The following is a 19451-nucleotide window of genomic DNA, read 5'->3' as shown; positions in this document are numbered from 1 at the left end:
AGGCTCCTCATAAGCATTTGCTACTATACTGCTGAATCACATGATATCCATTTAAAAATGAATATGCAGTTCACTGAGAGGTCCCATATTACTTCTTTACATGCTTGTGGAATCAAAAGTAGTCCAAGTTAAGCCATTAACTGCCTCAGTATGGCAGTGTAATGTCCTGGATATTATAATGGCTTTAAAACATGTCTGTAACACAGCACATGTCCTGTTTCAAAATTCATAACACTGGTCATGTGAATCTGATGTAAATGAGTCCCGGCCTTTAGTTATGAATACATTCACAGTTGTTTATTGGAATATAAATGAGGTTGAGGAATTGAATTCCACGGGCCAAATGAAGCCTGTATATTTCTGACTACTAATGAAAGCTGCTCCGAAAATGCACTGATTCTCGATAATCCTGCCAAAGGCATCCAATACCATCCAGCTGGCATTCAGATGTTCTGCAGATGCGCCTCAGTTCTCCAAGAATAAGGGCCCGTGGAAATAAATGCATCCAGAACAGTGCGAAAGTATGGAATGCGTGAATGATGCATTTTCGTAAACATGCTTAGCTGGTGTGACTTCCAGGCCAACGGAGTTAACACTGTGGAGACAGTGGATGCTGTGGATTAAGCTTTGCGCCAGTACGGTCAAATGAGGTGACGGTGTTATCTCATACACATGTTTGTTGCTGTGATACACTCTTAATGTTAAAGCGGAAATTACAGAAATTTAAACACCTACTAGAATATTGTCATCTTTCTGGAAACATACATACATACATTGCTCTGGCACAATTGTGTTAGGAACTGATGCCATACAAGGAATAAGATGTGATTTTATTTTTGATACTTACACTTTGCAAAGTATTGTAAACATCAGTTACATCTTTACAATCAACAATTCCTTAATAAATGGTTCATGAAGCCATTTATTGTTTGCTAACAATGAAATCCCAACCCAGTCTCACATCAACACATGTAACAGTTACGTGGTCCATGGCGACGCAAGTATTAGCTTCACAATAATGGCTCTAAAACTGTGAGATCCTTTCTTTTCTAGCTGCCTATTCTTTTCTATTGTCCTGCATCCTTGTCTGTTAGAATGACAAAAATGGGGAATGTTTCTTTCAGTTTCACAGACAATTGTAAAAACCTTTCTTTTGGCAGAACTATTGAGAAGTGATCAACATTGTATCATATATTTTTTTTTGAATTAGCTAGGACATTTTAGACTTTTAGAAAAAACCAGAGAAGACAAAACACGCCATCACGCTACAATTTAAGCTCTAAAATCATTGTTTTTATTGAAAGAGTAATATCGTTTCCATAACCTGACACAAAGAAAACAAGAAAACACATTGATTCAAACAATCAAACAAGCTATGTGGATCTGGCGATAAAGAGTGAAAGCAACCACCATAGCAACAATAGAAAGTGTTGCCTGTTGACTATTTTATGGCCAAATCTGGATAAATCGCCATAATAACTAATAAACTAGAGATCATACAGATTCACCGAAGGGGGAAAATAAAACACACCATCCTTTCAGAAAAAGAAAAAAAAAAATCTAAATGCTTTATAATGCAGAAACTTTTAGAATATAGCATTTCACACTGATAATGAAACAAATGTCCACCACGTTTCCTAGAGAAAAAAAGTCGCATGAAAAGGAAGCAGGAGGATTAGAAAAAGAATAGGCAGAATAAAAAGCAAGTATATCACCACTTTAGAGCCATTATTGTGAAACCAGACCAGACCAGACCAGTGTCAGACTGGGTTGGAAATCACTATTAACTAAAGTCTAATTAAGTATAAATGTATAAAAGGTTATTACAAAGTGTTACCGTAAATGTGACTGATACAAACACGGGCAGAAGTCTTTTTCAATTAGTTTAGTTGCATATCATTGGTTGAGGGCACAAAACTACAGAATTAGGTCAAAGTGAGATGAACTGAAGTGTAGCGAAAAAAGTCAGGAGAGGAAAGAGAGAGCTCTGCCTCTTTGAATTAAAAAAAAAACAAACTGCAATCCAAAGCTGTCCCTCTTATCTGATTTCATTTCGTAATGGCTGCCATTGTTATTAATATATAGGAAAAAACCCACTGCATTTATGTTTTCCACATACATGTTAGTCGCCCTGATCCTTTTCTTGGCGTGCGAGAAGGAGACTGAAGAGAAATGACACAGGAGGGCGAGGCTGGGTGGAGCCGGCCAGTGTGGGACAGGTCCTGTTGGATTTGGCAATAAAATGTCCAGCTCTGCACCACCACCACATCCTTCTCACACAATGCGTGTTTCATGTCTTCACAGTGAGTCACTAAAACATGCCGTATGCCCATATGAGTCTTTCCTGCACTTGAAGTTCACTGGTTTAACATTATCTATCTGTATTTCACTCAACAATGCTGCAGAGCCCCTTTTCTTTTAAACAATATACTGTATTCTAGCTGGACAAGACTGACTGGAAGGAACTAGATTATATCTGTAACAGGCGACACCTGCTCAGAGTTAAAGCCCCATTCATAAATCCAGTGCAACAGCCTGTAGCAGTTATCCAACTCCGATATTTCTCGACAGACAGACTGTTTCAGGGCCACTAACTTTGTTTCCAAATGACCTCACTCTGAAACGATGTAATTCAGGAGTCAGCAGTGAGTTCACGCGGAGACCACCATCAATAGTTTATGACTTGCATTTAAAAGAGGCCACAGGAGGTCTGTTCTGGTCAAGGTAAAACCATTATGGTCCGTGGATGAATCATACATTTGATCGTCAGACTTCACATAACCCACCCAGAGGACTGAAAACACAAGCTCTGGAAAAAAGCTGTCTGATAAACGCAGGGTCATTAGATCAGAAAATAAGGGGCTCAAATGGAAAATTTGACAAGATGTAGGTGCTGCAGAACACTCTTAGGTGAAAGTGTAAGACTAAAAATCTCAGTCCATGCTAGCATTTGTATCGTCAGGAATGTTTTTCAGACTCAACACCATGAAGGTATGAAGGTCAGAAGGCCACAGTTTTGTTTATCCTGTGCAATATCTCTACTTAATGTATCGGCACACATCTTGACAATATTCAAGGTTTCCAGAGAATGAATCAGACCAACTTCTGTGACCCCCTGACTTTTTGTCAAGGGAACCATGAGGTTTGCTTTTGTAGTTTGGAGTAAAATGACCTGTACATACAATAGTGCCCTTCAGATTAAACTTTATTCAAACTCTCTTCGTTCCAAACTACTTCCAAACAAGACTGGCACTCAGTAGAGCACCTACGTACCTCAGCCAAGGGTCAACAGTCTCCTTTTATTCAATCAAGCCCAATTCAATATGAAAGAAACATATTGAAATCTGCTGGATTCATTTTTTTTTTTTTTTTTTTTTTGTATCTCGACTTTGTCGAATTGTACAAAAGTTAGGCCTACTTTTTTCATTAAGATGTAATATGCATGCATTATTCCCTGAGAAATGGACAAAAATGCTGAAAAATGCCCTATCTCACAATCCTAAGGAAAGTCAGAAAAAAAAATCCAAGATCAGTCCTTTTATCTGGGTCCGCATCAAAAGTTAATGGGGTCTATTCTGGGTGGAGACCCATGATGTTCGGATTTAGCTGAAAGTGGCGCAGTGCCCAGGTAAAACCTGACAAAGTATGGCTGACTGTGAGTCTTGTTTCATAATAATGTCTAGTGGAGTGGAAATTTTGACCCGAATGTGGCACTTAAGAAAAGGTCAGAGATTCACAACAATCAACTGGAATTCTCCTCTTTTGGACTGGTGAATAATTATTCAAGTTTCATGGCAATCTAACCATTATTCATAGAGATGTCTCGCTTTCGACAGGCTGACCCAACAGCCCAGTTAGATTTTAGGGCAGAAACCTTAACAAATTAGAAATTATCTTAATAAGTAGCCCAGCTGAACTTCAGAATGTATATTTGCATTTCATTCCCCAATAGAATCAATTTATTTCCTCTAAATTTCGGCGACTAATGACTCTTGCAGTCTACCCAGGGGTACATATCAATCTTCTATTAGTTTTTGTCACTTGTCTTTTGTGTTTCCGTAACAGCAGCTTAAGTGTTGTGTGCACCAAAGCCAAATGCTACCTTCACTCCTGCTGCAGCTGTTTTACATTTTCATTTCCACTTGACGGCACTGCTGATCTAATTCCCTGCATCAGCTCACAAACTGTATCCACTCAGCCCAACAAGAGGGGCTCCGAGAATGCTGACCTGCATACACCGAGACAGATGTCAGGTAACGGCTGAACATTCCCTGGCAGTAATGCACAATTTCAAATTTCCAGAGACCGCCGGAACATGTTTTATTGGAATGCAGACTGGATTTCACCTTTCAGCAGAGCACTATAGGTGTCGCGTTGGAAACAGGCTCCTCTGGAGGCGATCATTACCAGTAAAGCCTTTTTTGGCGAGATAGAGTTGGCTGCTCAGCAGAGTACGGTCAAAAAGTCAGTCTATTATGAGAGGTACTGAAGGTTTCATATTAGAGGGGAAGGGAAAGTTACAGCCATGTGTTAAACAACATTTGTTATAGGCTGCAAACAGAAGTGGTACCCTGAAGTGGGCTTGTTTAAGTTTTGTGATTGTGCCGCCTCTAATGAGGACGTTCATAATTACAGCTAATCAGTGGTCTATTATTCCAGGCTACTCTTGATTGTGTACAATTTCCATCATTTTTATAAAACTGATTAATTGTAGAGGCATGAGAGGTTTACATTTGCTGTGCGAATGCGTCAGGGAAGCAGACAAATCTACACATACAAGTTTTAAGATAACATGACAATCTTCTCTACCTTTGACAACCATGTTCAATGAAGTCTGGAGAAGAACGCCACAATTTGGCAACACAGTGAATCCAGTGAATTTATTCCACTGTCATCTGCCAGGAAAATATTTGTGCTCCGAAGTAGCTCGGTTGTTGGACGACTCCGCGATTTCTCTGCTACAGCAGCTGCTGAGCGAATTAGTGTTGAGACTCCCACCAAAATACACAGCGTGACAAATGACCTAAGGCAAATCTTTACTTCTGCAGGAACAGGAAAAACGTCTTTGAGCTACTTTTTGGAACTCGGCATATTTCTCTGTCTCTGATTGATTGTATCAAACTCTATTTCTGTGCTATCACTTCACCGCTCAACAAACTGGTGTGTTATCTGGTTCGAAAATGTCGGGTGGCAAAGTGGAAAACATGAATTCTGTTTAGAGAAACTCTCTTTTTTTTCCTTTTTAGATATTCCTATTTGGAGTTCAGTTCGGGCCGCACTGTCCGCTATCAGATCTTTCTATTTTCAACTGCTGACATCTCTTTTGGTGGTAGTAGAAGCTTGTGTGTGTAAAACTTTCAACTCACCCTCCTTAAACTTGCTTCCCCATCCATGATGTCTCAATTGACTCATGGCTTAAACCTGATTAAAGTGTCTCCTCCTCCTCCTCCTCACCTACATCTCCCATTTGAGCCTGAACTTGAGCCAATTAGTCAACCCAATAAAGGATCATAGCTTTCCGCCGGATTTACCTGCTGATGTGGAAGAGCAGATGGTCTTAATATCAGTACATGGACTTTCACAGATGGAAACCAGTGAGTTAATAGTGTTAGCTCATCACCTCAGTGATCTTAACCATTTGTAAGGAGAGAGGACGGCCAAACACCAGACATCCCCCTCAGTCAACTATGACGAAAACGCTTTCAGTGTGACACAGTATGTCTTTCCATACATCTGTAAGATTTATTTACTCATTTAATGAACAAAGGAAAATAAACACCGGGAGCGTTTTTTTCCTAATAAATTAAAGTGCATTAGAGAATCAGGCACCCAGAAAGAGAGGGTTCAATTTTTCACCCTTAGGCGGGCCTTAAGCTAATTGCCATCCAATGGTTATGTGTAGCAGAGTGCTCTCTCACACTGTAAATTAGTTATATAGCCTCTGGAGGTTATTAAAAAAAGGATTTGACCACATTGCTGTGAGATTGGAATACCTTAACAGGTCATGTGTGTCATTATTTTGCATTGAAGGAAGAAATGAAAGCTTGCCGTCTCGCCGCGTTCTTCCGACCATCAAAACAAAATGTACCTGAGAGAATTGCAATTAAGGTCAGCGAATATAAACTGAACTCAACAATTTTTAAAACATCCAGAGTACCTCCTCTGTGGTCACCTTTACAATTGAGACTTGTCTTGAAGACAAGTTCAGGAATGTGTTTCTGGCTGTAAAGTGACAGGATGCTCCGGGGTCACACACGGTCAGCTTCCCTATCCTGTGTCTTTTCGTTCCCCAGGGCCCTATTCCCGTGGCCCAGTCTGGCACAATCCGGCACATCAGGCCACAAAAACACTGGTTGTTCTTGGTTTGCACACATCCCTCCTGTCATCTGCATTTCTTCTGGTTTGGCCGATTGGTTTGTTGACCTCGGTGCATTCAGATGCTGCCGTCAGTCACTCAAAAGATCCTGATTATTTTTCTCGTTTCTCTCAATCTTTGTTCTCTTCCACGAGATAAGGTTGCTTTTAGGAACATGTTTTCCTTTTCTTTGTTTGTTTAATCGAGCATGAAATCGTTTTTTGAGCTCGGTCTCCCCAAATTTCACGAAATGCGAATAATGTCTGGAAATGCAAATATGTGCTCGGAGAAACGCAAGAAAAGTGAGAAGCACGTCTTGTTTTGTTGTTGTTGTATTTTACCAAGGAATAATATAAGGGCAAGAGTCAAATCAGTCACCTTCACACATTCAGGTAAGCGTTTGACTTTGTCATGATGTGAGTTTTACGTTATATATTTAAGAAAAGCGGGACACAGATTAACCCATTGCTTCGATAATCTTTTATTTAATTTCTTTAGATCAGCTTTTCAGCACATGTTTTCCATCAGTCAGTAAATGTCTGACTGACATTTACACTTATATTTTATACAGCTGAGTTTTAAGTCACGGTATTCACAGTGCGGTCAACATGAACTGGACATAGAGTCCATAAAAACGTCATTTGATACAGCTGCTTCATTTTTGTCGATCCGGGCAGCCCCTGTGGATGATGAGCACGACCTACTCCTGTGTTAAAGATAGGAATATTTGTGCGTTTGCTTTGAAAGCGAGTGAAAAGAAAGAGGCATTTAAACGTCATGCATTTTTTTTCTTTTGCAGGATGCACGCCATGAGGTCATGGATATTTGTGGCTCTGTAAAATCAATAACTGTAAGATGATGACCGTGAAACTAAATGATCTTCCTTTCAGTCCCTTACTCTTCCACCAGACTACAGAATATCTTCTTTCCTCAGGATGTGAGACTCCATAAATCATCCTCAGCAATCTGCCATAAAAACTAGTTTTAATTTTCATGACTCATCCAACCAGGTTAAATCGAAAATTCTAACCCTTTGTGGAAACAGCTCTCAGTGATGGACTTGTTTGCTTATGTAGGCTACATAGAGGCATCAGTATTACATTGAAACAAATTAAAAGTGCTTGTAGTAATGCCAAAACATCACAGCGTCCACCCTCTAAGAACCAGCAAAAGTAGGAAAACATGTTTACACTAACTTTAATATCAACTAAGTCAGTCTACAAAATAATTGCATATTTTGCCCAACACACATGTTAGGGAGACGATGACTGGCTTCTATCTGAGGAGTATAAAAGAAATACACTTCCTCAGAATGATGAGTGTGCAGCATTGTCCTCCTTTCTTAGGTAGTTCTACATTTTGGAAGGCTTTCCTTGCCAAGAGTCTGACGAGAAGATGACACTAGACAATAAATACAAAGCTACAGCCAGCAGCCCTTTAACGGCAGCTCAACAAAAAGACAGGATTTTGTGTAATCGATTCAAAAAATGAAATATGAGCTTTGGAAGTGTGGGGAGGCAAATTATGATACCTTCGGGTGGAGCCAGACTGTTTCCCCTTCTTTATCGCACTTTATCGGTCTGCTAATCTAACTCTCGGCAGGAAAGCAAATAAACGTATTTCCCCAAATGTCTCGTGAGCAAGAACCTCACTCAATTTCGCTGGTTGCTCTATGTTTGAGCAGACTCTGCCTTCAATTCTCACCTGGAAACAAATTCAGCCATTTGGGGGCAAATCCTAAAATGTAACGATGATCAACACTTAAATCTAACACATACAACACATTTAGATTGGCTTCATTTTATACGTGATAACCCGAGTAAATTAGTGAAGCTAACGCAATTTTCATATGACCGACGCCTACAAGAGTTTGTTCTCACTTCACTATATTCTATGAAAACACGCTGATCTTTTTCAGCATCTGTTCTGCCACAACTGAGTGAAAGATCCAACACATGATTGCACAAGATGTTTGGCTGTCTGGCTTTGCAAACCAGTGACGTGTGCTTCAGCTTCACCGCGCAGCTGTTCTCCGCTTCATGCTGCTGCAGGCGGTTGTATGGTCAGTCGGACCAAACTTCATGGGACACATCGCTTCCTCTGGTTATTTTAAGCCTCCATAACCAGTGGGATGACGGCATTTGCTCTGGCCTCCTAACACTGGGATCTGTGTGAACCGCAGCATGTACGGAATACACGCCCTCACACACTCATAGAAAATCCCCACCCTGGATCCCCTTTCCTCCCCCTTCCAGCTTTCGTCAACCTCATGTGAAGCAACAAGCTCTTTTGTTAGTTCACCCGTCTAGCTATATTTATCTGGTGCAAGCCATTCCAGACTGTCATCTACCCGATCCCAGGCCCGGTGCTATCCCCAGCCCCCTTGATTCAGTCTGAACCCAGACTGTAATGAGGCCGTCTGGCGTCAAATTACTCAGAACACTTCATGGTCCCTCGGTGGTGCTGATGAAGATTTTCAACAGGATGGGAGCTAGCGCTGATCTGCCTTCGTGTCAGCACACTGTGAAAAGTGGCCCTCCTAACTGTAGCCTCCCGCCGCCATGTTGTGGGAATGATAGAGCAGGAGAATAGCTATTTGGATGAAGATGTTCTTGTTTATTTTATGTAGGTTGGAATCATCCTCACGGAAAATGAATACGATTCCAGCACATTCTTGACAGAATTGCCAGAATCTGCAAAAACTAGAGCCTGGATCCTCATCAGGGGTTCCATGTTGTTTAGATTTTCTGAGATTACACAATAACATGCATCCAACATAGTATTGGCACAGGTAGACAGATAGATAGTTAGTAACTGCTGCTGACTTTGCTGCTACATCATGGGTTAAGTGCAAAGACAGAAAACCCAAGAATATTCCAAGATGGATACAAATTTCAACAAGCTCCCAAGGTTCAGGGCAACTGAGGCCCGTTGAATTGCCGGCGTGTGTCATCTGCTCCCCTGTGCTGTCAATCAAATCCATGAAGCCGTCCAAGCTGAGGCATCACTTTTTAGGCAATTGTCTAAAACATCTTTGTTTAAAATCAAAACATGCATATTTAATCAGTCAATGATAATCATCTCAATAGCTTATTATTGTATGCACTATAACACCTTTATACATTTATACACCCAATAGGCAGTGCAACTTGTTATTGTGGGCTCAGTTTAATATGCAACATCATTTTCTATAATGGGGGTCCTTGGCTGATAAAAAGTTGAAGACCCTTGAACTGTCATTACATTACAACACTTTGGGACCAAATGTGCACTTATTACTACAATTATTTTGTAACGTGCCATAGCGTCTCGCGGCTAAAGCTTGATCTCCGAGTCTCGGAGCAAAGGGCTAATAACGTCTCGAGTTGAGAACTAATTAGAGCCACAAAAAACAATTGGTTTGGAGTCTGATGTCTCATGATTAAGCACTGTGGCCTCGTGCTTGTGAGTCATACACCCGCTGGGCTGGAGGGAGTCCCTGCACTCACAGTGGATTTCTCTATATCTAAGAGAGTGAGTCATATTCATGTGCGAGCGACTGTCCCTGCTGGACATGTAAAAATAGCAGACTCAAGTCTCTAAGGGTTAGAGCTATGTAGAATGAAACTCATTGAATGTGAAACGCAATATCCAACACATGAATGTTTTATAATGTCTCTTTTAATTTGATGCATTTGAGTCATTACTACTGTGTGTGTCTGACTTATTATAGAACTTGCTAAAAAGATCCAGGTTCCCAGGAGTAGGAGAGAGCAAACATACAACACATCTGATAACAAACTGGTCCCTGTTTGAAGAACAACTTTCGGATCCAAGCGAGCCTTCAAAACTTGACTAATTGCAGCACACTTGCATTCTTTCACCACAGTTGTTTTGTCTATATTAGGTAAGAGAAGCGGAGGGACAATTTGATTAAAGCCTCCAGCTTTGGGTGCCTAACTGACCAAGCCGACTCCAGATGTTGGAGTGGAAACCTCAGGCTTTCACTGACGGATGAATCAGCCCAAACATCGAAAACACTTCCCATGATTCCCGCTCCTTTTCCAGCCCCATTGCAGCCTTTTGTTACCAACACTGGACCTATTCCACTGATCGGAGCATGTGAGTTAAATGCGATGCAGAGTGTTCAACAAAGCGTGCGTTGTTCTTAAATCTAAGGACAAGAATTTATATCATCTGATGTTGTCAAATAACAGCTTCTGATGATATAACCAGATGATAACATTCACCAAGAAACGGAAGAAAAGCTGTTGAGAGCCGACATTGGGAGGTGAATCATCTGAGTAATTCCATAAAGCCCTTTGGGGGTAAGAAGACACTTTGCATTTCTGTTTTCCTTTTAATTTATTTTCAGTGGATAAGAGAAACAATGGTGGCCAGAGTAGAGGTGATTTCTCTTTATTCAACCAAAAATGATGAAACTATTCCCCCCCCCCCCAAAAAAAAAGAATAAAAAAAAAACCATAAAGGCCGTAGAGGAGACATCTGGTCATGCATAATTCCTGCTTATTGAAAACTTGGCAGTTCTGTGATGATGAGGATTTTCTCTGGAGTTTTCATTTTGGGCACTAAACTCCCCAACAGCTCTTATCAAAAATAAACATGCAGAGTTCAGCTGCTGCGGTTGGGAGGGGGGGTGTATAAGCCTGTCTGTCTCAGGGTCATAACACACATTTTCACATTTTGATTTGAAATGTTCCACTTCAGGTCTAGGCCCCTTTGTGGTCTTGCAGGTAACCTCGTGTGCATTATTGACAATTTAGGATGTCAGGGTAGGTTGTATTTCACTTGTTCATTTTTTTTCAGTGCAGCTGGTTTGTTTTATTATGACTCTTGTATTTTACAGTTTTGACTCTTTATTATGTCCAATAATCGACTCTGACATTATTATTGTCCATATCCTGTGTCCTGTCTGCCGCTACGACTCCATATCAACAAAAAAAATCACAAAATCTGATCTAATGTTCCAGATTTCCAGTTTGGGTGAGGACATACAGTTACTGAAACATTTTTGCTGTGTCCACTGCTGGAGTTGTCTGTGACTGAAACTGCTGCATTGTCCGCCACTTCAGTTCTGACTGAAAAAAGTCAACAACTGTGGGATAGAGTGGCCAGAGGATGAATACTGCTGACTTTGCTGATCACCTGTCTTTACAACTCACACCAAAATGTAAGGTAATCAAGTTCATCTGTCCATTATTTATGGCAAGATTTATGAACAAATGCCTGCAGAATGAATGGTAATCCCATCAGCCTTAGCTAAACCCTGTGTTTCGTGCTCATTGGCAAATGTTAGCATGCTAATGCGTCAAACTAAGATGGTGATCATGGTAAATGTTATTCCTGTTAAACATATACATATTAGTAGAACACAAGTTTGGACACTCTAGAAATACAATATAATATATAATATATTTCATGTTATACCTCACAAACTTCATTGAGTTCATGTTTGTAAAATGACTGCATTCTTTTATTATTTTTACAGAGCATTTTTTTGGTTGTATGGTCTCTGTTAGCTTGTTAAAATGTAGCTCTAAAGCACTTTAGGTAACTACAGCCTGACAGAGCTTCTAGCATGACTGTCGAATCTTAGACTCATTTTTATTGTAACTGGCAAGTGAGTGCAAAGATAATCAAGGATCTTGAGTATAATAGGCAAAATAATGTATTATTGTTACATGTCTGTAAAATCAATCAATAATAATCAATCATCAGTAATCAGCAAGACACAAAAACGTGTATGAAAGTGTAAAACATGTTATGAGGTGCAGTCCTTTGAAGTAAATCTGGATTTTCCTCCTTCACCCATGCAGCTTTGAACCAACGTTGCTGCTGTGAGTAAGACTTTCTCCTTAGATTTGCCTAAATTGCATGGCGACAAGCTAATCACAGTTCAACAACAATTTCAACTCCCAAATTGCTGTTTCCAGACCTGAAATCTGGGTGTAGACCATCCGTCACTTATGCGCTGCGAAACCCCCTCCCACCGACTTATCTGATTGACACGGAAAGGGTTAAAACAACACAGGAGCTCACCATGAGACGGCTTTTGACCTTCGACCTAGGGACAGAATCTGGGCCTGTGTTTATGTACAGAAACTCTTTTGTGTACACACCCAGGGCTAAATAAGGTCTGTGTGTGGGCCGTCTGCCCGCTCGAAGCAGATCACGGCCCTAAAATATAATCCGAGCAGCCTGCCGTTGACAGCCAGCAACCTCAAAGAGAGCAATGTGGGAAAGATCATCTGCCAGGGGAGTATAGAGTCCTCAAGGCGAGGGACAAGTCTTATTTTTTTCAGTGTTCTTGCATCACAATGAGAATAAACAGAGCTGTTATATGTGCTTTTGAAGTCACTGAGCCCTCTGCTTCAAGTGTGACAACAATGATGGTGATACATTCAGAGGGAAGAGGAGCATTTTTTCCCTTATTGTGGAGGGGCTGTGCATCTGGCACATCTGTGGAGCTGTGAGGGACAACTTGATAGCTTCATCAAACATTTCTCCTGCTGTAAATGATTATTCTGATTTATTACAACTTCAGCCTCATATTAGTGTCACGGCCATCATTCCTGTCGGTAATTATAGATTTGTTCTCACCAAGTTAAACACTTCGATCAGACTTACTTTAAAGAAACCCGCTGGCACTGGCCTCCAAATCTCCCTTTCACTATGTGTGTGGTAGTTTGTATTAGCAATTTGTTTGGTGATTTCATATTTCATTCAGCAAAACATTTGTTAAGAACGTGATAGTGTAGTATAACTTATAGCAATGACTTGACCCCCCTCTACAAGGCGAGGTAGATGCAGTGTTACCAAATCACCAAATTACCACAGAATAATAATCACACAGTGAACCTGGAGTCTTTGGGATTCCAAAGAGTCTGAGGCCCGAGGGCAGTTTTCCAGTCGGCAGTCTAGCCTCGCCCCAAGGTTAGCCAACTTTTTTGGAAGAGAAACCAAATTTGAAGAGTAAAATTAACAGCCAGACCACGGTTTGTAAACACCCATAACAATCGATGTGCATTTTGAGTTTGTTCGCTTTCTGTATTATCTCCACATAAAGTGGTTTTGGCCAAGTTTACATGGCAACAGTTTTGCTAAAAATGACAATGTTGAGAAAAAGACCCACGAGCACACGGAGCAGCCAAAAAAAACGATTTGAGATTGCGGGCCAGGCCAGTAGGTGCAGGTGTAACTTAGCAATTAAACACCACAGGATAACACCACGCGCCTGCACACACACACGCCTTCTTTCATAGTGGTGAACCAACACATCGCAGTGATGGCGCAGCAAATCCACACTTTGCTGGAGAGGCATTAGTAAACTCAGTAGAGTCAGCAGCAGAAAAAAAGCTGAAGAGTCCACCACTGTTCATGTTGTCCTCCTGTCGGTTTTTAGGCTGTTGTCGTGTGAATGCAGGGCCAAAACGCAACAAAGGTTCAACGTTTTATGCAAAAACCATTGTCTTGTAAACATCCCCTTAGATAATCTGTCTAAAAATGTTGGCTTGTTTACCCTCTGTCTGGTTGTTAGAGCACTAACTTTTCTGGCCTTGTTGGACTTTTTTTTATGAAGGGCATCTCCTTGTAATAAAGTAGAATTATCCTTTAAATGGCTTTAAAAGTTTAGTGAAATAAATAATGAATCGATCGTCAGTCCTGCCTATTCTCAGGCATTATTTTCCGTTTTTCTGTCTTTTAGCCTGCAGGCTTATCTGACCACAGCACCTTACTGTGAATGAGCAGCATTGGCCCAGCATCTCGCGCAGGGACAGGAGGTATTGCTGGTACAGAAGTCGAGCCTCTAACATTTCCATTATGGGGCCGACACTGTAATCACTGGGCAGACATGCCGCCCACCCTGTTGCTGAAGGTCAGATATAAAATTCTACCTGTAGTAACAAGATGAAGTTATAGAGAGAAAAGGAACGGGTCGAGGAAGGTTGCCCACAGAGCTAACTTTGGATTCTTGCAATGATGTTTTCCTCGGGCCAGAATCCCCGAAAAATAGTTAATAAACCATGACTCACTGAAACTTTCTCTCTGAAGTGCCGGATAAAACATCAGGCAGGCAGAAGTAGGGGAGGTTATATCATATTAGAAACGTTATCAATATTGATTGTGTCCCATGCTCAGAGATGTTATGAGGGTCTCATAAAGTTTTCCCAAGTACAGGAATGTTTTTAGAAGAAGTGCACTTGTTTTACAGCCAACAAACCTCCAGAATTTATTCTCTCAAAAACAATGACACGGTAAAGACATTTGTGTGTGCATTTCGTGCACTTCTATGAAACTGTTCTCACTTTTCCCAACATTCTCCCTCTTCCTCCTCTTTTCAACCATGGAATTTGTAGTGACGTATTTTGTTACAGACTACAGCTTATATTTTGTTTACAGTGCCTGTAAAACTCATAGCTCTGACATTTCTCACAAGGTTTAAGTGACCACATTTTGGGACATTGAGCCCTCCAGTTACATGTGGAGCAGAAGGATCTGTGCATTCTTCTCTGCATTTATAAACACTCTGATTTTCTGTTTGGATTTACTCCAAACGCCCCATTTCTATTCTGTCCTAACATTTCCTTGTGTTTCAAGTTTGAAGAGTTGAGGGGAGGGTCACAAAGTGCGCCTGTCTGTGGGACCAGCACAACACTAATCTCATCAATTTCCCAATGCAAATATTGGACTTATTAATCTTCTGCGCAGACACTTGTAGTCACACCGCTCTCCCTGCCAACTCTCAAGGAACACATGGAGGCCTTGTATAGAGACACTTCACAAAGCCCAGGCTAATTTCATGTTTATTTCTCCTTGTTACCATGGAGACATTATACTCTGGGGGAGATAGCAGGCTCATACGCAGTCTTGGGATGCAAATCCTCTTGTTAAGCTTTGCAATTGAAATTGCAAACAGATTCAGGAGCAAGGCGTCGCTGAAACACTTGAAAAATGTGCACAGACCATTAGACAGTGTTTGTGGTAGATGGTGTTGTCTTTTTGTTTGTTTTTACAGCAATTCAAGACAAGTGTCCACAATTAGACAAGTGATAATTCAATAGATGGTCTGACAATGTGATCTAGGCTTTTTCCCATCACACATATTGGTAGTGTTTTACACAGACCGTCGTCCGTTCTGCCAACAGAGTTGGACAGGAGCATTATTTTCTCTTCTGTGTCTTCATCTGTCAGGTCAGATTTGTATTTTTTAGAAAATGCCAATATTTTTATAAATAGGTTCTCCCAAAACTAAACAAGACAAAACAAAAGACAACACACAGAGGCCTTTGTGGAAAAAAGGTCGGTAATGGGGCAAGAAAGAAGTCATTAGCTTTTCACACAGAGGGGAGTAGCAGCGGACGTGGCTTCCTCAGGAGCACACAAAACTTTCAAACAGACTCGCATCACCACATCAAGCTTTATGTTGCTATCAACAGAAAAACAGCACAAAAACAACCCCAAAACCCTATTACCAGGCCGACCAAACAACATGTGAGCACTGGAGAGCAATTTACGGTTTGGTAATAACTACCTTGGCAATTTTTCCAAACTTTGGTAAAGCAGTGGTTAAAGAGCAGCAGTCCAGGCCACTGAAGAGATACAGAGCTGCAGGCTGTTTCAAAGACTCTGAACAGGAACATGTCATGTCCAATTTTAGATAGAGCCACGATAAAGTATCAAGCTTCCCTTCCCTTTTGAGGAAAAAGAAAAAGTGCTGTCACATGACCGCTGAGTACAGAACCCTGCTGGTCGTCTGCTTTCAATGTCAAAGGAGATGTGACTCTTTTAAATCCGATGGAGAAATGATAGTCACTGATACACAGGGTCTGACAGGGTTGGCAGGTATTTATCAAGCTCGGATAGGTGAGAGACAGTGTTATCAATCACAGGTGCAGCGTTGAATTGAGGGCCATGACATCACCAGGAGGCTAAACCGGCAAGTCCTCAAGCGTGAATGCTAAAACATATTGACCGTGAAAGACTTCATCTTACATCTTAGCGCTCTCACATTTCCTTCATATATTCTACGTGAAGAGAAGATTATGGAATTGATTTGGCGAGCTCCTGCTCATGCTCGCACTGTGTCATAATTGTTCCTGAGGCTGATATGTGGGCGGCAGAAACGCGATGGCGTAAGACTATGGAAAAGTGTAGCACTGGGGAAAACTCATGGAAACGGCTCACGGTGCTGTGTATTCACTTCTGCTACTGAGCAAGATATTCCTGAAGGTACGCAAATACAGCATTAATGGATGCAGGTAGAACACCTCCACACTTGGAGACTGCACGGTGCCTCCGCAAGGAAAGGCGCCAATGACGTGAAGAATGCTGAGGCAGAAGAAATGAAACCTTCCGTAAGCCATCTTGGCGGTTGGTGGAAGGGTCCCCCCCAACAGCTTGTGGCAAGCATTTTGTGGAGCAAAGGGGGGCCATAATCTAATCAGTGACTCGGTACATCTGGTCAACATTAGCATTCGGTTCTCCAGGGTCAGTGGGTGAGCACTGTTCACACTGAGGCAGCGAAGAATCTGCCAGCTGATAATTAGATGAGGAGAAAACGGTTCCTTTGGACAACTTTACTTCTGCTATGTTGGAGTTGCACGTTTCTGCAAACCATGGATATGTTGCATGACAAGGCATCCTCACAGACATGACCATTGCAGAATAACAATGAAACATGAACGTGACCTTTGTTATACAGTCGCTGTTTGGTTAGGTTTAGGTTTAGGTTTAGGTTTTGAGTTTCACACTCAAATTGACATTACATCTCCAAACCCCTCCCTCACAGACTTTTCATTCTTTACACTAATCCAGGCTCTACATTTGTTGTGATTTGTATGTGTCATACACCACATTGACAGTTCTCAAGTCTAAAGCAAGTCCAAAGTCTTTGGCAAGTTATGTGAAATTAAGTCAAGTTCTTAGATAAGGCAAGTCAAGTCCCATGTCAAGTAGCTTTGTCTCTATCCAAGACACAGTATAATGATATAATTTCCTAACCCTAACCTGAAAGCATTTTGGGCCTAAACCTAATCAGACCATAATCAGAACTTTGTCATAACATAAAACGGATAATTGAATGTAAATATATGTAAAGTTTCAACGTATCACTGGTTCGCAGATATGTATGTTGCCAAAATGTATTCTGGGTTGATCTAACTACTATAAGTACTATGTATATCTGCATGAGGCTATGCACACTGTTATACTCAAGGTTTCTGTAACTGTGACTACACTCTGTCAGCAGTCGCCATTTGTTCAGTGTACAGCTAATTCTTCGGCGGAGGTGTCGCCGTCACGCCAGTCGGTGGGGTTTATCTATAAATGAGCACACAGAAGGGCGAATGACTCTTTTCATGCTTGTGGTGAACAGATCACAGTGCAGAAGGACTGACTCCAGCTCTCCAGCTGAGCTTTGATTCAGTGCCACCGAAACAAAGTGATACTCCTCCATTCAGAGATCAAGAGCCACTTTTTCACTTTATCTGCCAGTGCTCATGGAGAGGTTTGCCCGGACTTAATTGGAGTGGAATTTGCTGTGAGAGTTGGAAGATCTGACAGCCGGCAGAAGACAATGGGCTCAACAGCTGTTCTAAGTCCAAGGCTGATCCTGCCAACTCACCATATGTACAATTTTGCGCGGAGGTGAGTTTGTTGAGCTGTTGGACGATGCTGTTTAAGCTTCCCATCCACATACCGGATTCGCCTCAGCCAAACACTGTACATCCCCAATGTGCTCCCTCTCAGGAGAAGAGCGCCTGCATCAAATCACTTTGAGAAGGGTACATCTGTAGCGGACTTTACTCATGCACTGTGGGGCCATTGTACGGGCCTCACAGCATCCCCCTCCCCAACACACACACACAGCCTCTCTCACTCCCTTACTAGCCCCTCGATCACTTTCATCTCTCCTCTCTGGGTGGATACGGAGCAGATCTGCCTGCCACCGTGCACTTCCCTCTGAAAGAGCCATTCATTGCTGCCGGCAGAGGGACCTCAGCTCACCTCCTAACCACAGAGGGATTCAACTTCACCACCTCCTGCCTGTTGGCAACAAGCCTTCAATGCAAACATTCTCCAGATAAATGCACTCACACAGTCAGCGGGGCACAGACTGAAAGGCAAAGGAAAAAAAAATGAGAAATTGACAGATGTCGTCTCAGTCCTTGAACCGGGGTCAGAACCCTTGCCACATCTTTCCCCTTGTGTATTGAGTTTCTTCCCAGAAAAGTGAGGTTTTACCGGTGGACAACAAGAAAAGCAAAAGGACGTAAAAAGAAAAAACTGAAAACCTGTTCTGGAGTTTACTTATAAACACACGTGCAGGTGCAGGTAAAAGTCAAAAGTTTAGAGCACACTTATGAAGTATAGTTTTCATCAGCATGTCATGCTTTGATTTATGCGTTGGGGAAGCCTCAGACAGGGAGAGTGATCTGATCTCCTCCCGTGCATCTTTGACAGAGGGCAGCAGAAGGAGGGAACAGGACACTTAGAGAGTGATTTGCAGTGGCACTTACCTCCGTGAGCGGGGCTGAGGAGGCACAGCAGCAGGGTCAGGAAGGCACCGACCAGGACCGAATGTAGGGCTCTCATGTTTTCGTGCTGAAAGTTAAGTCCTCCACTCTTACGTTAAAGACACTCCATTCAGAAGGGACTGAATGAGTTTCCAGTTTTGGGACCTGCTACAGGATACTTCTCTATGAAGGGGCAGGGCTGGGGAGGGACCATGAGAGGGACGCCCTCTTTCAACTCCCACCCCCCTCCAGCATACTTACATACACACACACACACACACACACACACACTCCAAGATTGGAAAATCATATCCTGTCTCCTGCCTCTCCCTCCTGCCCCTGCACTTACTCATTCATCCAAGTTCAACCCACTTACCTAAGTTACTCACAGTTCCCCCTGATGAGGCGTTGCTCTCTATCTTTTCTGTCTCTATAGACATGTATTTTCAAAAGCGGTAGTCGACTGACACGTTGTTACTGTGGTATCTATCAGTCATGTTAAACATCAATGTCAGCATTTAACAAGATATCCACAGTATGCTCCCTACACGCTTGGATCAATTTAGCAAAGGAATTTCTTC

The 19451-nt window shown here is 41.8% G+C and overlaps 1 protein-coding gene across 1 annotated transcript in view; it reads right to left on the bottom strand.

The window, feature by feature from the left end:
- The window catches only part of cspg4 (chondroitin sulfate proteoglycan 4), an 82307-nt gene extending 63266 nt beyond the window's left edge, over window positions 1-19041 (bottom strand). Inside the window, exon 1 of the mRNA XM_030426342.1 lies at window positions 18874-19041. Within this exon, the coding sequence (XP_030282202.1) occupies window positions 18874-18949 (76 nt within the window). The 5' untranslated portion in view covers window positions 18950-19041. The remainder of the gene's footprint in view (window positions 1-18873) is intronic.
- Window positions 19042-19451: the final 410 nt, after the last annotated feature.

The sequence above is a fragment of the Sparus aurata genome, chromosome 8, assembly GCF_900880675.1.
Source record: "Sparus aurata chromosome 8, fSpaAur1.1, whole genome shotgun sequence".
NCBI lineage: Eukaryota > Metazoa > Chordata > Actinopteri > Spariformes > Sparidae > Sparus > Sparus aurata.
This window is presented reverse-complemented; position numbering and strand designations above follow the sequence as displayed.